The 21,826-nt window shown below is 35.6% G+C and overlaps 1 protein-coding gene across 3 annotated transcripts in view; it reads left to right on the top strand.

The window, feature by feature from the left end:
• PIK3C2G (phosphatidylinositol-4-phosphate 3-kinase catalytic subunit type 2 gamma) overlaps positions 1–21,826 on the top strand; it is a 403,925-nt gene that overhangs the window by 280,888 nt on the left and 101,211 nt on the right. For all 3 annotated transcript variants that reach the window (XM_012502330.2, XM_003265569.4, XM_004092097.3), the window contains 2 exons: positions 1,623–1,779; positions 9,833–9,942. In XM_012502330.2, coding sequence (XP_012357784.2) covers positions 1,623–1,779; positions 9,833–9,942 — 267 coding nt within the window. The remainder of the gene's footprint in view (positions 1–1,622; positions 1,780–9,832; positions 9,943–21,826) is intronic.

The raw sequence follows: 21,826 nt of genomic DNA, 5'->3' as shown, positions 1-21,826 counted from the left end.
CTGCAAGAGCCTCTCTCTAATGTGAGCAGTTCACAAATGTGCCACCCTCCCTATGTTTCAGGCATTTATGTACATGTACATTTCCTAAGTTAATCCTCACAGCAATTCTAAGAGTTAGGTGCTTTAGAGATAAAGGATTGAGACATAGCAGGTCCAGAATTAGAACCTATGCTATATCTCATGTTTTCAACATCTCTTCTCTCAGCTTGGCTAAAATCAAGAACTTGTAAAATAATTCATAGAATATAGGTTGGATAAGTCAATGAAGGCCAAATAAAAAAGGATTTTGAACCAAAATTTTAAAATTTAGACATGATACTTTAGACACAGTCCTCAGTGTATGTATGTGCTCAATAAATTTTGTTGAAGAAATGAAAGAATATAAACAGAAGTGAAGGTACTGGTATTCCAGCCTTTCCTCCAGGCATTGTGGTAGCTTGGATTACAAAATAAAATTTCTAAATAAAATAATCATAGCCAAAAAACACGGGTGTTTGTTTTATTTTAAACATTTTGCCTGCAATTAGCACGCCCCCGTCCCAAACCTGCCACAAATTGCTGAAGTTGTAGCTTTCTGATATAAATATCCATACTACTGAAAGGTCTCATTAATTGTCAGATTAGTGAAATTTTTCACTCCATTGTATTTTTACTAAAATAGCTAAGCATAGCAACAAAAAGAAAACAATTATGTTGTATTATTTAAAAAATATAAGAGTTTCCCTCAATAATCCATGACTTTTTAAATTGCTACTTGGTCTAACCTTTCACTAAATTGGTGTCAAATTGGCCTGAGGTATCGAAACTCTGTGTTCTTATTCAATGAGTGATAATTCCTCAAACAGGGATGTTTCCAATCCTCTCTCTGCTATTCTCTGTTAGAATTGCTAATACTTCATCTCAGGCCTATCCGTATCTTAAATGACATGATAAAAAAAACTGACAAAGGTGGGGGACATGGGACCATCTTCTCTCTGGTCTTTTGTTTTCTTATTTTTCCACCCTTAGACTATAGTGGTCGGTATTACTTACATAATGATATGGTCTACTCATATTCTTCCTTTCTGATCAGTGTTTTTGCTGGGTCTAGTGTGAAATAAAATATAGCTACCTTTTTTCTCCTTCACTAAGCATATGCCAGTGAATTGGTAACATCTGCTTGCTTCTTAGCTTTTACCAGAAACTTTTTTCCTAAAGGGTCATCATATAAGGAAATTTTTTTTAATACTATAAGGTCAAACACATCTGTTCGATCATATCAAAATTTAGCAGAAAATGTGCTTTTAATAAAGACTCTATAAATATCACCTTCGCTATGAATTGGCCTTTATGTTACTTTTAATGAATAATATTCCCCTCCAAATGTAATTTAGAATTAAACATTTCAGACAATATCGTTGACATTGTAAAATATCTTATCCTTTTCTCTCTATTGCAGCACAGTTATTCAAAGCCTATAATTATGCAGTTTCTCAAGCTGCCTCACAATAAAGGAAATTTATCTACTACAGTAGAGAAAAAAATAACAAAATTCAAATGAAAATAAATTATTATAACTGCTGATTTAACCTGACAAACCATTTCTCTTCCTTCGAATGATTGCTACTGTTTTTGGTTTATAGGGACCGAGCTCCTTTCATTTTTACTTCAGAGATGGAATACTTTATTACAGAGGGTGGGAAAAACCCACAGCATTTTCAAGATTTTGTGGAACTTTGCTGTCGTGCTTATAATATCATCAGAAAGCACAGCCAACTGCTCTTGAACCTGCTAGAAATGGTAAGTCCCTTGGGGAAAAAAAAAAACAAAAATAATAAGCTTCATTTATGCCTCTGCTTCAGTAGTCTATTTTTACTAAAGGCTTGGAGTTCCCCAGTGAGCTATTCAGAAGAAAAAGGAATGAGCAAACTAAGAGTACCACTGTACAGCTTATAAACATATTTCTTAATAGTTTAATATGTTCCTTGATAGTTATTGTCTCAAAAATTCCTATTCGTATCAATATTGATGCATGTAGGGGTTATCCCACTATATTTTGACTAATGTTCAAGGACAATAATTTTAAAAATAATGCCTTCAGTCATACTGGGCATTAGGATCTTTCAAAAATGCCTTATATATACTGTCTCATTTATATATCATGACAACCTAATAATGTAGACCAGGCAAGAATTTTCCCTGGCTCTCCATTCCAAACTCCACCTTTGATCGCTTGCCAATTTCCCACATTAAGAAACTGAGAGTCAAAAGTGGAAAGTGAGTTGCTAGCAACTCAGCTTTTAGTGGTATGCATTAGGTGTACGGAGTCATGGTCCTACACACTCTCTTGTGACCAACAGGGGAAAATTTAAGGTTGTATTCCACTGTTCACTTTAAAGAGATGGAGACCAGATACGTACCATGAAGGAAGAAAAATCTGATAGAAATACCTTCTAGGAGAGGGATATAGTGATTCCTCTAGGCACATACGTACACACTAGTGATTGCAGCAAACTATACATGGGAAACATACATTTGGTCTATCAGCATGGGATTTAGAGTCTATGAAAAATAACTGATTTAGAGCTTCCAGATGACAATAATTCTACCAGATGTTGTTAAGGGTACAAACATGGCAGGCAGACCTTTCTGGGTTTCAATCCTAGTTTGGCATTTTACAGGCTACATTCTTCAGGACATGTTACTTAACCCCCAAAAGACTATTTCCTTATCTGTTAAATGAAGATAACAACATCTACCTTGTAGAATTAATGAATAAATGACCTAATAGTGAATTCTTTGCATGGCCCAGGCACTGTGCTAAGTGCTTTATGTGCATTAATTGATTTAAAATTTATAACAACCCTAACAGATCATTAACATAAAGCACTTAGCACAGTACTTGCCATTTAGTAGACTTCAATCCATTTATGTTATTATACTAGATCCTTGTTAATTTATAAGGACACTGTCCAATGTAATATACTCTAGTCACATGTTTGTTTATATTTAAATTAATTTTTATTAAGCAAAATTTAAAATTCCATCCTTCGATTTCACTGATCACATTTCAAGTACTCAGTAGCCACGTTTGGCTAGTGGCACCATATTGGTCAGCACAGATAGGAAACTTCCATCACCACAGAAAAGTTCCATTGGTTAGTACAGAACAAATGTTGACTTCGTTGCAAGGAAGATTTGATTTGGATTCTTGTTTTAACTTTCAAACAACGTATTCACCTTACTTCTCTCCACTTTGCCTTGAAAGATAAATATCTCTAAAAATACTATAAACATGTCCTTCATATGCAAAGATATTGGTTTCTTCTTCTGTAAACTGGATATACAAAGTTCTACTCATCTCCAAAATCTTCAAGTTGGCTTTTCAGTAATAGCCAAGGATTCTTATTGGTAAATCTGCATTCGGTCTCCCAATTCTATTAGGCCATTTTGCAAGTATGAGATGACTACGGTTTATAATGTGTCTGTACCACAAACAAACAAACAAAAAACCCTACTAGGATTAAGTCTGTGATTCTGACCCCATTTAAATAATAAATACCCAGGTAGTATCAAGTCTATGTCTCCTTGGACTTTAGCAGGCTCTAGCTCATGAATTCATGAGCTCTTGAGTGTTTACCACAGGCTAGAAATTGCAAGGATACATTCACATATGAGACCCAGAGTCTTAAAATTTTCAACTTAATGAGGAAGATAAAATTTATTTACATAAAAGACCGAGGTATCCAGCATTTCTAAATGCCTATAATGATATAAATAACTACATATGAGGAGTAGTACCAAATTTTAACAACTGCTTTAACCTGCTCCAGATATTTCAAAAATAAACCCAAAACAGAAAAGTACAAATATAAGTTACGCTGTTTCTCAGGTGACATTAAAATTATGCTGATGAAAACTGAGCATGTTAAAATAATGTGAAAGAACGGCTCTTTCAGAAAGCTATCAGTGGGCTTTTTTTCTCTTGTTTAATAAACTTTTCTACACACCTTAACAAAGCATTCAGCATAAGATTCATGATATATTAAACAATCACCAAAGAGAACATATAGTGGTATTTTATTTAAAAGAAGTAACTGTATGGTATTTTATTCATAAGTATTAAAATAATTTATCATTACTCAGTTGTTGAAAATTTCTGGAATATAGTATATCCAAAAAAACTTCTATGCTCTATTTATTCACCTCTTTTAGGCTAAGGAAGAAAATTTGGCAGTGGAAGGCACTAATCCAGAGTAAACACATAATCTTAGATTTAGGCTCTCACAGAAATTGAAATAGAGATCAGAAGCAATGTGGACCAATTACACTAATGAACAAATACATGTAAAACAGCCTGTGTTATTACCTCAGTTTCTGTTCATTTACCATTCAACTCCTTCTTCTCAATTGTGTATCTTATGGGACTCTGTAGATCATCAAAGCATTTAGTGAAGGTTTCAGGACCACACTTTCTTTGGTATAGCTTCTTATAAAATAAAACCAAGTTTAAATTTGTGAAAGACTATTTTCTACTTACGTATGTAATCTATTCATTAATTCTGTCTCAACCTGACTCTTTCATGTTAAATTCTTTAAAAAGAATTCAGTCTACTTACCATGACCCAGTTACAACTTGAGAAATACTTGACATGGGTCATAAATTCTAACTTGTGCAAATGATCAGTCCCCAGTATTATGGGCCACAAACATTTGGTGGGTCCACTACAGAGTTAATGGCTCATCCTTGGTAAAGAGCAGCATGTCTCCAGATATCCATATTGCTTTTTATTTACTCCTGAGAAAAGCAGGGAAAAAAGTAATCCATGAAATTCCCATCTTGCTTAAAAGTAACATCTGTAGGAGACCCAAGAGTGTTGCCGGCTGAGTTCACGGAAATAAAAGCCTGTGTTTCATCAGCTTTTCTCTCATTAAAAAATCAATATCAGCTATTATGGAAGGCTCCCAGAGAACACAGAGACCATTTGCCCAGTTTAAAATGTTTATCACACCCATTATTAGATCAGATATTTCCCATCAGAAATCTTCCTAACTTCTCTATGTGATGGGGAAGAGTGTCTGTTTTTCTGAGCATAACTGTTAAAATAGATTTGGACTTAAGAGAACAGAAGTAAAGACTTCAAAAATTTTCCTGACCTTTAAAAAGGGACATATCTATTCATTACCTGTATCTGTTCACTTCCTGTTCTAGCTTCCCTTTCCCTTGGTATTGCCCCAATTAAAGTTATTACCCATGCAGTCTAGAGTGGGAGGCACCTGAACCATGTGGCTAGGGGTCAGAGAAGAGACATAGCTAAGTGCACCCGGCTAAGAGGCCATCCTTACTCCGTGATTTGCGAGTCAACACTCAAAGTCTCCTCTCCAAGGAATAGAACACATTAATAAGGGCAAACTTGGCACATGTTACCTTTAATCAGATACATGGTGGGGAGAGAACTATTATAGGTTCATCTGGTTTGAAGCAGTCTGTACTTGGAAGCTAGTGTGTGACATGTGTGGGTTATGTGTGTGGGTGTTGGCAAGGGAACGAGTAAGTATAGGGTCCACTTTCCGGAGAAATATTTGATAGAGTTCTAACCAAGCAGGTGTGAATTCAGGGTATCCAGAGAAACTGGAATGCAATTCAGACCTTACAGAAGAAGCCTGTCCTTAGAAAATGGATAGTTATGGTGTGATAAAGAAGAAATCTGCCTCAATGAGCACATGGAAGTCTCTATACCTCTTAGTACAGAACTAGTAAGATAAGACCTAATCTAGATTCTAGTGGCTATCGGGAATGTGTCTTCCTATGGTTGATTTTGTTAAGTTTAGTAGTCAGCATTAAATTTGCTAATTGTAGGTTTTCATTGCCTAATAGCATCAAGTATTTTTTTTCTCTCTTATTTTAAACTTTTATTTTAGATTCAGGGGTACATGTGAAGGTTTGTTACATAGGTAAACTTCTGTCACAGGGATTTGATGTGCAGGTTATTTCATCACCCAGGTATTAAGCCCAGTACCCAATAGCTATCTTTTCTGCTCCTCACCCTCCTCCTACCCTTGCCCCTCAAGTAGACCCCAGTGCCTGTTGTTTCTGTCTTTGTGTTCATGAGTTCTCACCATTTAGCTCCCACTTGTAAGTGAGAATATGCAGTATATGGTTTTCTGTTCCTGCATTAGTTTGCTAAGGATAATAGCCTCCAGCTCCATCCACGTTCCAGTAAAAGACATGATCTCATTTTTTTTGTAAGGCTTCATAGTATTCTATGGTGTATATGTGCCACATTTTCTTTATCCAATCTGTCATTGATAGGCATTTAGGTTGATTCCATGTCTTTGCTATTGTAAATAGTGCTGCAGTGAACATTTGTGTGCATGTGTCTTTACGGTAGAATGATATACCCAGCAATGAGATTGCTGTGTCTAATGGCAGTTCTGCTTTTAGCTCTTTGAGGAATCACCATACTGCTTTTCACAATGGTTGAACTAATTTATACTCCAACCAACAGTGTGTAAGTGTTCCCTTTTCTCTGCAACCTTGCCAGCATCTGTTATTTTCCAACTTTTTAGTAATAGCCATTCTGACTGGTGTGATATGGTATCTCACTGTGGTTTTGATTTGCGTTTCTCTAGTGATCAGTGACATTGAGCTTTTATTCATATGTTTGTTGGACACATGTATGCCTTCTTTTGAGAAGTGTCTGTTCATGTCCTTTGCCCATTTTTTAATGGGTTTTTTTGTTTTTCTCTTGTAAATTTGTTTAAGTTTCTTATAGATCCTGGGTATTAGACCTTTGTCAGATGCATAGCTTGCAAATATTTTCCCTCATTCTGTAGGTTGCCTGTTTACTCTGTTGGTAGTTTCTTTTGCTGTGCAGAGGCTCTTAAGTTTAATTAGATCCCACCTGCCAATTTTTGCTCTCATTGCGATTGCTTTTGGTGTCTTCCTCATGAAATCTTTGCCCATTCCTATGTCCAGGATGGTGTTGCCTAGGTTGTCTTCCAGATTTTTATAGCTTTGGGTTTTACATTTAACTCTTTAATCCATTTTGAGTTGATTTTTATATATGGTGTAAGGAAGGGGTCCAGCTTCAATCTTCTGCATATGGCTAGCCAGTCATCCCAACAGCATTTGTTGAATAGGGAGTCCTTTTTACGCTGCTTGTTTTTGTCAGCTTAGTCAAAAATCAGATGATAGTAATTGTGCGGCCTTATTTCTGGCCTCTCTATTTTGTTCCATTGGTCTATGTGCCTATTTTTGTACCAATACCATACTGCTTTGGTTACCTTAGCCTGAATCATGTATTTTTTTATTCATGCATTCATTATCCCAGACATTTATTAAAATCTAGCTATTTACAAAGCACCGTGCTGGGCAGTGTACACAATTCAACATTAAATACAAATCCAGTTCCTGTTCTCAAAGAACTTAAGATCTAATGTGACAAACATACATATGAACAAAACACAGTAAAAGCTAGGAAGCAATAAGTACTGTGAAAGAAGTAGAACCAAAATATGATTGTACAAAGAAAGAAGTCATTAAATCTCATCAAGAGGATCAGTGATGCTTCAAGGAGGAAGCTGAGCCTTGAAAAAGAATTTCAGTAGACAAAGAAGGAGAGAAAAGGTAATTCCAGCTGAGAGAAAAATGTATATGTGGAGGTTTAATGAGCATGGGCATGATGTGTAGTAAATGAAGGTAACCAAGTGTGCTCAGTCTGTGCTACAGATGGAAATCTCTGTAGAAGATGAGGCTGGAGTGATAGGTTACAGTGTGATTATAAAAGACATTTGTGACCAGAATGAGGACTTTAGACTTTAGTACCTAGACACTTGACAAACTAGAAGTTTGTATGCTTATAATGAAGAAGTACCATTATCTAGCTGGGATCTTAGGCAGATAACAGAGTTTATGTAATTAAAGAGATAAGGATTGGAGAACAAGATAAAAGTTATTCAAGATATCTAGGCAAATAAAGATGAGGGGTTGAATTAGGACAAGAATAATTACAATGAAAAGGAGGAATGAATACAAGAGCCTGCTGAGGAGTGTTTTTAATAGAACGAAGTAATTGATTATAGGACCTAGGAAAAAGAGAGAATCAAAGAAGATATGAATTTCTTGTTAGTTGGGCAGTGGTGGCAGTGTAAATGAAACAGAAAAAAAGAAGGAAAAGTTTATGTGAGAAGAGAATTTGCTGTAATTTAGATGTCATGAGTTTAAGATGCTAATAGATCATCCAGGAGGAGAGAGAGTTGACAACTCTCCAGGACTCCCTCATCCAACTCCTTGCTTTCAATTGTCATTTATATGCTAAAGACGGTCAAATCTGTATTACAGCATGTGCTTTGGGCCCTCTCAATAGCTCCAATCTATCTCCCAGTTTTCTCAATTCTACTCTCTACATTTATTTAAAATCCAATGACTGATCTTCATTCCTAACCAGTCTCCTAATCTAGCCTCTTAATGGGCCTCATTTTAGTCCATTTTCCATACGTAACCACAATGATCTTTCAAGACACAATTAAATCTCTTACTCTCATGTTAAAACACTTAGAGAGCTTTCTTGTTTTTTTTTGTACTTTAGGATAGAGTACAAAATCCTTAATGCTGCCAGAATGTCTTATCCTACCTGCCTTTCATCCCCATCTCTTGCTGCTCACCCACGTAATACTCAGTTCCAGAAAGCCAGCCTGGGTTTCCTTCTGCAGACACATTAAAGACATCTTGCTTTCCTTTGTATGTCTTGCTTTCCTATATATGCTGCTTCCTCAGCCTGGGTGGGGATGGTGGGAAAAAAGAATAGTTTTTGTACCATTCTTTTTCTCATTTGAACTTCAGCAAGTTAATCACAATTTCACCCATCTTCCAAAACCATATTCTCACCTTACCCTTTGTCCATATTCTCACTTTACCCTTTGTTTTAAGGATCGATAGTATCATTCTTAACTTCTTATTGTAAGAGGGCCTTTATTCCAGAGCAGTAAATAATTTATCATCTTAGTCATAGAAGGACTGATAACAGTCTTCATTTTTTTTGCAAAGTTCAAATTTAGTTTAGAAAGTTCTATTATTTTCTTTAAAAAAAAGTAGTCTGCAACTAAAGAGATTATAATTCCTTCAGTCTACACTGTAACCTAAACAAAATATCTTCCTGATAATTAGCAGGAAAATACCTTATACAATTTATCCTTATTACTTATTGCCTTAGTAAATACAGTCATCATTTAAGTAGGGAAAATTGTATTCTTATAGTGAGAATCATGGAGTCATAAAAGAACATAGGATTAAAAACCAGAGTGGTGAGTTTTATACTCTATGTTTGCACATCATTTGACCTGGACATATCACTTACAGTTTTCTGGAGATTAAGCTTTTCTTCTCTAAAATGCATATTATTATGTAACTTTTGTGTAATACTTTGTAATGTATAAACCCTCTTTCTTATTTTGTATCTATTTTAAAAATGAGAAAATGAAGACTCAAAGAGGCTAAGGAACTTTCTCAAAATCACATAGATTTTAAATGATTGGCCCACAAATTCTCACATGGGGATAATATCATGCTTACTTCACTGGTTTATGATGAGAATAAAACTGAATTATTAATCTACAAGAATTTTCCAATTATAGTGGTTCTTTTATTATAGTTGTTATTGCTGTTGTCTCTACTACTTAATAGGAGAGGTTAAAACGCATGAACTTATATGCATTTGTGTATATAAACTGAAAGACATTGCCGTGCAAACTTGGGTCTAGATGTCTCTGGGTTGAATTAATCAAGTAAGCGTGATTGTATCTGCATTTATTCTGTCTTCTTTTTGCTTTGCTTGTTCTTGTTGTGGTTAAGATGCTATATGCAGGACTGCCTGAGCTAAGTGGAATTCAAGACCTGAAATATGTGTATAATAATCTTCGTCCGCAAGACACAGACCTGGAAGCAACAAGTCATTTTACCAAGTAAGATTAGCTATGAATGTGTGAGCATGCATGCATGAATGTACGCAGACACATGTTCCACAGTGGAGATGATTTCAGGTTGACCAGTCATTGGTATGAAACTGTTGTTTCTAGAACAAGCTTGTGTTCCCTTTTCCAAAGAGTAGAAAGGAAGCAATGTGAATGTCTAGCAGAAGGCCTTAGTCAGTGTTTCTGCAGCATGTCATTGTTTGTTAACCAGCCTCTTCATCTAACAGATTGCTCAATAAGAGGTCATTGAAAAGAGCAAGAGCTGACATAAATAAATTGGTTGTTCTACTTGAACTATGTCCAGAAAAACAATTTGGAAAAAGATATTTATGATGAGATATGTACTCACTACTTTCATATATAAGACAATACAAATATTGGGATATTTGGTCAAAGACCCATGACTCTCTTCTACTTTTAATCTATTTTTTATTAAACAAGTCTAGCAAAACACTGATGTATGTCAAGGCAAGAATCTGGGCAGAATATGATGAATATCAATTAGACCCCAAATCTGGTCAAAAGGACAGTACATTTTATAAGATCTTTTTGAATTTTTCTTTTTAAATGGATATATAATTCCTGGCAAATTTTAGGTGCTCAATAAATGTTAGCAGTAATTATGTTCCTACAAACAGGAGAGAAAAACTGCATTCTTTCTTTCCTGTAACCTCTTAATTGTGGTCTTGAGTCTAATTTTTAATTGTTCTAATATTTTCCACTGGAAATTTATAAACAGAGATTATATTCCTTTAAGTGGAATGTATGCTTTAAAGAAAATCATGATTATAATAAAACCTCTTGCAGGTTTTACTTTTTCTCTCACCCTTCCAGAATATACAGCAAGAAATTGCTTCCCATTCCAGTGGTGGCAGTGCGGCGTCTTGGGGATGTCTTACACACTCAGGGAATTTCACTCGGCTCAGGGATTTCTTTTTCATGAACTTGAATGGGTGTGCTGCCCTTGTTGTTGAAAAGAGGCAATGTGACAGAATCACAAAATATTAGAGCTGGAAGAGCCCTTATAGTTTATTTATTCTGACAATAGACATTCAAATGAGAAAACTGAGATACAGAGAACTGTCTTGCCCATAATTAGTAGAAGTAGAAAGAAACAGTGTCTGGTCCCTCTAGTCCTGGGTTTTTCCAGTACTCTATATTGGAAATTATATGATACGATTATGGAATTCCAGGATGAGTTGTTGCAAAAAACAAAACAAAAACAAAAACAAACAAACAAAACCCCTACCTTCTTGCTATCTAGTTCATTAGAGATCCCTTAAGGGAGTCCAGCAGGTTGTCTTAGTCTTGAAAAATGCCCTTTAATAGTACAATGACCTCTGAAAGAAGCATTTGTTTACATCTACTAACAAAATCCCAAGTAATTGATGTTTGACTGTGGCCAAAGACATTAGCTTGAAGACTTGGGGAGGTATTTTAGACCCTTTATTTCAAGGATCAGGAACCCTACAGTTATCTCAACTAATGGGGATGGGTGCCTTGCATGAGAAAACCCAGGGAAAGCCTCAAGAAGAACAGAAGGGCAGCTGTCACAGAGTCTGGAAGGTCCTTCAGAATTGAAGGCAGCTCCAGGGACCACATCAGCAGAAGCTTACTCCTTCCCCTCTGACTGTTTAACCCGAGTACAAAACTCCATCCCATGCAGGTGGGTTTACATGGTACCAAAAATAGCCCCCTCGGGTATCCCTTCAGGAGAGGATCTGAGTAGGACTCTTTTCTTTAAAATGGCTGCAGCATGGCAGACACAATGACTGACATGTCAGTGGGGCTGGGTGGGAAGACAAAGGAGGAACATGGAGAGAGCTAGGGAAGGTAGAGAAAAGGAATGCAAAGTTGGGCTGCAAGGCCTATGTTCGAGATGTGTCATTGTGTGGGCAGAACAATTATAGTGCTGTAGCTTACTATTAGTCCCTCCTGAAAAAAGAAAAGCCATATATGTATTTGGATGAAAAAAGTTCTTTCAGGCCCTGGCCAAAAGAAAAATGTAAGTAGGCTTTATTCATCTGCCAGAATTCCATCTCTTCATATCCCTCTACTTCATGGGACACACCGAGATCTGTAAAGAGCATAATCTTGGATATCATGATCTTGCCTATGGTGACTCATCTCCCCTTCCCATTCAAGAGGACATGCACTAATGTGGAAGTAGATCTGAAGCTAGAACCTCATGGCAGTGAGGCGGACCTTGTGATCCTGCCTGCATACCTCTGCCAGGCCAATCTTCCCACTTACCAATGTTATGTGCTTTGTTCTGTTAATTAAACTTCCTTCTAAGACTTTGGAATAAAGAACTTATTCTCCACTGAAGCCTTAAAAGTCATCAAATTATGTAAACTAAGACACATCATTTCTCAGTTCAATAATTTTCCTTGGTGTGCCATCTCCTATCTCTTACTTCCTAGGACCTTATAATCTGATTGTCTTTGTCAAGGTTTATCCAACCACCTGCCCCCTGTCTCCATTATTCCACATGAATCCTTTTCTGGGTAGGCTGTTCTCTCCATGTACATTCATTCCTGCTTTGTTTGTTTAACTCACATTGCTAGCCTCACTAGAAATGCTCCAGTGGAATCATAAAATTTCTGGAATACAGGAAGATTCTGATCTAACCTTTAATCCCACCTATCCCTTGATATTCTGGACAGCTAGTACCTCATCCATGAAACCTTATCTGATCATTCCAGTACTCCCCAGTCTTTTCTTCCATACTTCTCCCGAACATGCCATCTTTTGTGCTGTCCTTAATTTATTACTGAATTACATACTGTCTTGTATATCACTTTAATTAATATATTGATGAGTTACATCAATTTCTCCCAAGTAAAGCAGGGAATGTATTCACACTTCCAAGAATATCTGAATATGAAACAAGCCCTATTTAACAGAAAATACAATTTAAACATCAAATATCAAGTATATAAAAAGCATATAATAATAACTACAACTTAATGCAGTGCTTCTTGTGTGTCAAGCCCTGTTCTAAGTGCTTTTCTTACAGTAATGTATTTAACTGTCATAACAATCTTATGAGGTATTAATATCTTTATCTACATTTTTATACTAGTGAATTGAGACCCCAGGGAAGTTAAATAATTTACCAGAGAACATTCTCTGTGCTCAAAATCACCTCTTCCATATGTGGGCTCTCAGGAATGCGCTGCTTTGTAATTCAGACCACAGTCTTCTCAAGGTTTTTCAGAGCCTGCATTGGTTGAAGTTTAACAAAGATATATTCTTCACCCTTTCTCAGGCACTAATCCTCTTATCCGGAATACCTCAAGCATCAGCAGAGAACAGAAGTTCCTTCCTGGAACTGTTATCTCTATGCTACCACCAGGATTCCCCTGGGTGTTTGGTTCCAGATCTGCTTTGCAGCCTTGAGAGACCCCTAATAAATGGCAACTTGGCTGCTGACTTCCTGGAAGTCACCTTCCTTCCTTTTCCTTTTGTGGCCCATTCCACAATGCCATGAGCCTCTCTCTACTTTTTTTTCTTCTCAGAGAAATATCCCATGAGGCTCACTATCCCCTAACTTCCAAGAGCCCATCTCAGTCATATTTTTTAATCTTAAAGTCTCAATTACATACCTTCATTTTTAGATATGATTTCATGTGCAAATAGCATATCTGTTCAATTTCCCTGTTTCTTGCTCAGCATATATACATCAAGCACTGAGGATCTTTTCTATCACATATCCCATCTAGCACTATGAACAAACTCTTACAGAGGGGCCAGCAGCCTCCATTAATTGTAACGGTAACAACCATTTAGAAATGTTTCCTGAGATCTATCATTTGTATATTATAAATTTCTGAAACAAATTATGTATTATGACTTTTGGAAATCCTTAAACAATGAATAGAGTGAATTTATGAAAGTAGCCTGGGATAATTAAAAACAACTTTAATGGAACTCTAAATAACAGGATACCTATGACTCAAATAACTGTTAAAAATTATGTAGACTTGTTTACTTTGTGTAAACAATATTGTTATTTTGTGCTGTGTTCTCTGACATCACATGGATTTTAAAACTTAGGCAGACTAAATACAGACCTCATTGCACATAATTTACCAAAAAAAAAAAAAAAAGTTTTGTCATAGATCCATCATTGGTGTCTTGGTGCTTCAATGAGTGGCATTAATTCATAGATAATGGATAAAAGTATATTATATACATATAATATGAGCCCCTCTATATTTAAACTCCTTGTTGTTTTTATTTCTTTGTTCTGATAGGCTAAAAGTATTTTATGCCACTGTTTATTGTGATACAACTACTAAGTTACAGACAAAAGTAAGACAAGAAAACTCGTTCTCCCTTCTCCACCAGGCTCACAGATTGGGATCCCAAGCCAAGACCAAGCCATCTGAGACATAACAGACGGGGCTACTTTAAGTGCCCTGGTCATGACTACAATATTAGCACTAAGAGGCTGCCCCTCTTGACCCTATTTGAGACTAGAAAGAAATAAACAGCTTTTTCCTGCCTCTTGGAGGATGTACTCTATTTATGAACAACCCAAGATTTTTCCTCACTCCTGGACATATCCATTCTAGGTCAAGAGCTGATCTTAAGAGTTTCAGGGGATGCTGCATACTGTGTGGCATTAAAAATTCTGTCCATTTAATGGTATTTAGAGGGAAAATGGAAAGTAAAATTGGTTTGCTGGCCACAAATGCTTTTCACATCATCATCAACTACTCTCTGTTTTCCTTACTCTCTTCCAGTCCCCTTACAGCTGAGTGCTGTTGAATAGAATCAAGAAAGTATCATGACTCAGTCCACTGCAAATTGATACTCTCATGTAATATCTCTGCAGAGACCACTGCTAGGCAACAAAGGCAGCCATCCGTTAAAATGTTGTCCAAAAGGGTTATTTCAGAAATTTCAATCACTCTCAAACCTCGGGTTAGCTGTCCTCGTAAAGAGCTAACCTATTTCACAGACCAGACTGGGATCATTAAGCATAAACTTCCCTGCCTACCTCCCCTCCCACATACAGATAGTGCTTTTCATTCTATCTATTTTCTCCTCCAAGAGAGTGGGAGGACATTTTTCATGTATGCTTAGATATTCCACTTGGCCTGCCATATAAATTCTCATTTAGCGAGTATATGATCTGCCCTTCAGCTAAAACTGAAGCCAGCTTGAAGCAAAACAAAACCTCACACTTCAAAAAACAAAAACCAAACCAAAACAAAAAGACAAATTGTTTGCATTCATGAGCTATTTTGACAGCAAAAGAATCCTGTCTGGTAGCCTTAGATTAAAGGCTCTACATGGAGTCAAACTGTAAGCTAACAAATCCCAGAAACCAATAGGGCTTGGCTAGTTTCTAGTGGAAACACACAGGCCTTCTACTCTGTTTACCTCTGCTTAGCATATTCTATTGTTCCCTGCCCATTGCCCAATATTCCCCAGTGTAAATTCCAGAGAGAGGCAAACTCTTTGACCTAACTAGTTGCCTTTGTCCTTATTGGACAAGTTCCTTCATGTGAAGCCACAGTGGATTTCGTTGCCCAGCCGTATTCCTATCATAGGCCACCCTTTCACAGAAAAATAGCCTAGAGCTTCTTCTGTGAACTTTGAGCTGTGAGAGAAGTCTTAGAAGGGGCCATTAGGCAGAACAGGCACAGTGACCATCCAACAAGTACAACTTTGAAGCCGTTGGAAATGTGGATGGCATCCAGAGAGTGCACCTGGCCTCCACATCATAGACACAGGAGCCAGAGTCCCTGCACCACTGAGGGTTTGCAGACTCAATTTCAGAAATTCTTTGTTCCCCTCATTCCTCACTTATTTCACATGGCTAGGGTGGGAGACAAGACTCTTTATGCTCAAATGTCTTAAAACATAGTTCAATGATTTTATATCTTGTTTCTCTTCAAGGCTGAGAAATAGCACATGAGATGGAAATGCAAATCCTTGTATACTTTTATCATTAAATTTTCTTATTTTTTTTTACTATGATGCAAACTGTGGTTATAATTCCACAAATAAGAGCCAATGTTTTCCTTTGTCTTAGCTTAACAATTGATACCTACAGAAATAAACATTACCAAGGGGAGTTGGGGACACAGAACCAAGAGAAAATAACAATCAAGAAGTCCAGCTTTTCCTAAATAAGAAAGCAGATTCAAAGGAAAATGTAAATTAAAACAAGTAGAATTTCTCCTCTCATTGTGAAAGTCTCCCATTATTTTTAGTTATAATAACAAACCTGAACTAAATTAACTTATAAACTATTTTTAACTGCAGATATAACCACTCATAATATCTGTACTTCCTAAGTTGCATGGCCCAGTCACAGTCATTATGATGTTTGATAGTGTGGTTGCTGTTCTAAATTTCTGCAGTAGGGGAAATGCTGTCTTTGAATTATATGAATTAAACTGAGATTTGCCTAAATTGCCTAAATTCCAAGTCAGGATACACCTTAGCTATTAAGCTTTGAAAAAAGACATCGTAAACTCTTCAGGAGACTATCAGTCTAAAGGTTAAAGGCATTTGAAAAGTTTAATGTACCCACCAAGAGTACCAAAAATCATTAGTGAAAAAAGATGAATAGTCCAGATGGCGCTGTTTCCCAACAGCTGTTTTATGCCCAACAGCGCTCTGTATCTGTTAATCCCCATTGGTATTTCTGACCCTACACATTGCATACAATTACTATATACCAGTGATTTAACAAGCAATTAGGCTACAATCATTTACTATTTTGAAACATATTTTTCACATTTTAAAGATTTTTATTACCTTAACTATAGCACCATTTATCACTATTGATTTTTCTTTACTGTTAGATTTTAAGATTTATTTTTTTGCTTTGCATACAACTTCCTTTTCATATCATTAATAAAATAAGATGGCTTTGGGAGTGGGAACTGAAAACTGGAATATCATTTTACTGGCATATCACTTTATTCATAGTAAGACTAGCCCATCAACCCTTCCCTGGTTCCTTGATTCAGTTTGTTCTGATTTGGTCAATTTCATAAGGCATCTATCTAAAAAGGTAAAAGAATGATCCACTCCCAGCCAAGTCCACAGCCCAAAACTCTTGTTTGAATGCAGTTTGGTGCCTGTGATGACATTTACGTAAGACTAGCTGAACTTGTAGCATGAATTCTGAAGACTTGAAACCTCAACTTGGAAAACAACAAAGACCTTTAAGTTTGTTAGTCTTTAAGCCAATATATAAACCGTAAAGCAGGAGAAAGGGGATGGGGAGAAGAAAGAAAATAAGAAAATAAACGCTAAAGATGCTGCTTGTTCTAATCCTTACCTCATATCTCTCTTGTAGGAGTTCGAGAGAGCACCACAACCCAGTTTCCTTTTAACAATAAATTTGTACATTCATTTTCTCTTGTATCCCTCTTTGTATAGTTTGCTACCTTTTAGACTCATATGCATTTATTTCTTTACTCATTGGTAGTACATTTTCTGAAATAATATTTGCATAATACTATTTCATTTCCAAAGACTTTTCCTCCTTTATCTAATTTGATCCTATGAATGATCTTGGGAAATGGCATGGTTTAGTAATCAGTTATATTTTATAAATATAGCAATTGAGTCTCCTGAAGTCATTCAACAATGACTTTCTTGAGATCACCGGCATGAGTCATCAACTACATTTTATAGATGCAACAGTTGAATATCCTGAAATTGTTCAACAATGACTTTCTTGAGACAATAGGTAGACCTAGTGAGTACAGATTAGAACAAGGTTTATTCCTTGCATAATGAGTGCTCTTCCCAGGACACAACTATGCCAAATCATATGGAAAAAAGTCCTGCATATGGAACTCTTAATGTCCTGACTGTCAGATAAATATAAATGTTCTTTAACTTTAGTGTCTTCAGATTAGTTGAAAGACCATCATAAGAAAAACATCTACATGCTTATAGCTATGTTTCTCAAACTGGCATACCACGCTATCAAAGCCTCAATGATTAATATGACATATCCTTTTTAGTATCTTATTTTGTTTAAAGGATTAGAACATAAACTTTAAAGTTTGGAGTCAAATGTGTATATACACATTACATACATGTGCAACCAAAATCATAATGTGCTCTTTTTTCCATGTGTGCAATTTTGAATTTTTAAGAATAAAAGTGCATAGAGATGAATCATTTTATCATGTACCCAGAATACATTAACAATGATTGTCACTGAGCTCATGTAGGAATAGTAAATTTTTTTGCTTAAAAAATATGTTTTCGAATACTTAGTGCAGTATAAATTTGTAGTAAAATAGGAATTATCCGAAAGCATACTTCATAAGCTTAAGTAAGAGAAAGCACTGGTCATATATTTCAGAGATTACAAATTCAATGCCGAACTACTATTTTTCTTTATGCGATAAAAGAAACTATGACAAAATTGCATTAATTCATTGTTCCCCTTGAATAATTAAGAGTGACTTGTAAAGCTGGACACTCAGTCAGTAACTTCAGTACAAAAAACAAAGTAATGTGTTTCTTGCACATGCCAGAATACTGCAATGAAACGAAGTTTGAGATTTAGATGAAGAAATTTGTTCAAGGGGAGTGAGTCAATTGCAACTCTTCCTGTATTTATATATTATAAACTTACAGTATCAGTGGTAAAATAATGTTCTCATGCAAATTCCTTCACAGAAGCCTTATGAGAAATATTTTCCTGTGACTATTAAAGAGACTGACCATTGAAACAGTTATTCTATCCAACTGCCAAATATATGCACAATTTAAACTGTAAATCGAAATATGCTCTCGTAGACAAACTGCTAATGGCATCAGTCATCTCTTCTCAATGCTTAGTCTGATGTAGCTCATAAAGTAGCAAAAAATGTTTGCCATTTGTAGTCACATATCAACATAAATGTGAATTTATATTTAATTTGAGAAAAAATAATCTGCCTAGATGCTGAACCTGACACAGAAGATCAGAGCTCTGGATTCAACTCAGTTTTCTGAGACTGATAAACTCAATCGCCCATTCACACACACAGTGCTAGGAAACCTATTAGAAGCAATTGTTTCTGATGATAAACAATTAAAATATCCAGTTTATATAAAAAGTGCATATATTATGAAGTAGAATACAATGTGTACACATTTTTTAAGACAGGACCTAAGACTTAAGAAATTTTATGCTTATTATAGGTCCCTTTAGACTATGTTCCTTGGCAGCTAGAATTATGTTACATTTTTTTTACCTAAGGGTTATTTCTATGTAAAAATCAAAGGATCACTGTCTTAGTACCTTTGATCCACCTGAGAATTCCACAAGTTATTGGCTTATTTTTCTCTGAAAGACAAAATTGAATTATTGTTTACTTTTTAAAATCCACAGTGAGAGCAAAGACTAAGGAATCAGATAAACATGAGTAGAATTCTTCAGTTACTACTTCTTAGGTGATGTCACCTTTGGTATGCATTTAACTTCTCCTGGTCATTTTCTTATCTATTGCTGAAATAATTTGACTGCTCTTCTCTAAGGATGAAAAGATTAACATGAAGCATTTAGTGTACTACCTGCCAAGGGATATATACTTCCTCAGGGCAGAAATCTGGTTTCTCTTCTTTACCTCCCAGCACATAGAATAGTGCCTAGCAAGGGAGGGTTAAAAGTGTTTATCAAGACTGCTTGGAGGCTTCCCTTAGGAAACTTAAAAGCTAAAATCCTCCCAGCTGCTGCTTTATTCCTGTAATATAAGGATAATCCAAAGCATAATCCTGCTAATGCTGCCATTAAACAAAATAAATCAGGGAGCTATTACTTGGATAAATTAGATGCTCACAGAGGCCTGAAACCTACTACACTCAGAGCCCCAGTCCCAAGTCCAATCATAGTTAACAACACTGTTTTGTCTGACCCGTTAAGTCTGACACCTGAGAGACAGGAGATGGATTTGAGTGAAAGTCTGTCCCCAAACCATGGGCTGACCATAAAGTCTCACCCTTCATCTTCAGCCTTCTTACATCCTAACTGTTGGGCAATGTAAGAATAAGGTATGGGCATAGTTGAGATTTTGTGAGGGTGAGTTCATCAAAACTTAAAATTTATGATTCACAAAACTTAAAACTGATATCTTCATGAGAAGTGAGTACATGCTGTCACCCTAAATCTTTTCACTCCAGCAAATAAAATGTGTTCAGTAAATGTTTGTTGGATCAATGTTCAATGAATGAATGGTAGAGTCTCCATAAATGATGATTAATATTATACTCCTACTATTATTATCCTCATGTCTTTAAAGTGCTGATGAAGAAATAATGTTTTGTACTGCACTGTGTACCTGTAAATTCGTAAGTGCAAACAACGTCTTTAGAAATGGTGAACACTGGGATGAATAATGGGATCAGAGTCGTATTTTAACCTTCTTAGCAAGTTTTGGCCTAAACTGATGTATAATAGTGGAAAAATTTGGAATTTATTCAAAAAAGTTTAATACCAGAACAAGATAAATGGCCTTGAATTTTTATGAAATTGAAGGGAAAATTATTAAACATAATTGAAGTATATTTTTAACATTGAGGACATGGCAGATTAGTTGTAAAGAAGGCATTGCATGATCACTTTGATAGATGCCAACCCAGAAAAGTCATACTGGATTACATTCAACATCCATTCCTCCTGGAAAATTTTAGTACACTCAGAATAGATCCAAGCTTAGATAAGCATCATACTTTCAAAAGTTAAAAATGATAAGCATTCTCACTAACGGTGGGGAAAAGATAGTATCTTCTATATTGATAATAAAGCTCTCTAATTAAACTTTGTTATGCAGTTATTTTTTCAAGTGAATAATACAATAATTAATACAATCCCAGAGAATTAACACACACACACACAAACAAATCAAAATAACAAGAATTTAGTAAAATAAGTGGTTACAAAGTAAACATTTAAGACTCAGTACTTTAAAAATTAAAAAGAAAATATATGATCACCTAAATAGATACAGAAAAGTAGTTAATAAAATGTAGAACCATTCATTTAGGAAAAAAATAGAAATAGAAAAGAATGTCATTAACATATAGCTAAAAACCTACAGAAAACATCATGCTTAACAGTAAACATTGAAAGTTTTTCCTTTGAAATCAAGAACACACCAAAAATGGTTGCTATCACCACTTCCATTTAACATTGAAGTGGAAGTTTCTTAGCAGTGCAGAGTGACAAAAACAGCCACTACCATTATTTGCAGGTTACATGACTACACAGCATGTTGTTAATTAATAAGAGTTAAAGATCTACTCATATATTATCAAATATGAATTAAAAGTTAGTAAAGATAGCATTTACGCCATACAAAATATGCCAAACCAAAGAATAACTCCAACAAAAAATATGCAAGACCAAACTAAATAGAACAATATACCACATTCGTGAACTGAATGTCTTAATACTATAGAGATGTTAATATTCTCCAAATTGATTTGTAATTTGCACACAGTACATTCAAAATCCTTACCTATTGGTTTTTAGTGTGGGGGAACTTGATAAGCTAATTCTAAAATGTATTTAGGAGGTCAAAGGGCCTAGAATAGTGAAGAACCCCCTAAAGAAAATGAGGTAAAATAATCGTTTTTCTGGATTTCAAGATGTACTATAAAGCTCCAGCTATTTAGGATAGTGTAATACTGACACAGAGATAGACAAAGAGATAAATGCAACAAAATGAGGAGGCCAGAAACAGGCTTGTGTATATACAGACCCTTGGTTTTGGACAAAGTTAAACAGTAAAGAAAAAACATGTCTTTGCAATTTAAAAAATTGTTACATTAAACATTGTTCATCCATATTTAGAGAAACCATGTAGCCATTTAAAAATATGATTTAATGCTATGTTCTGAA

This window comes from Nomascus leucogenys, chromosome 23 (assembly GCF_006542625.1).
Source record: "Nomascus leucogenys isolate Asia chromosome 23, Asia_NLE_v1, whole genome shotgun sequence".
NCBI lineage: Eukaryota > Metazoa > Chordata > Mammalia > Primates > Hylobatidae > Nomascus > Nomascus leucogenys.
The sequence above is the reverse complement of the archived record's forward strand: the minus strand, read 5'-3'. Positions and strand labels throughout refer to the sequence as shown.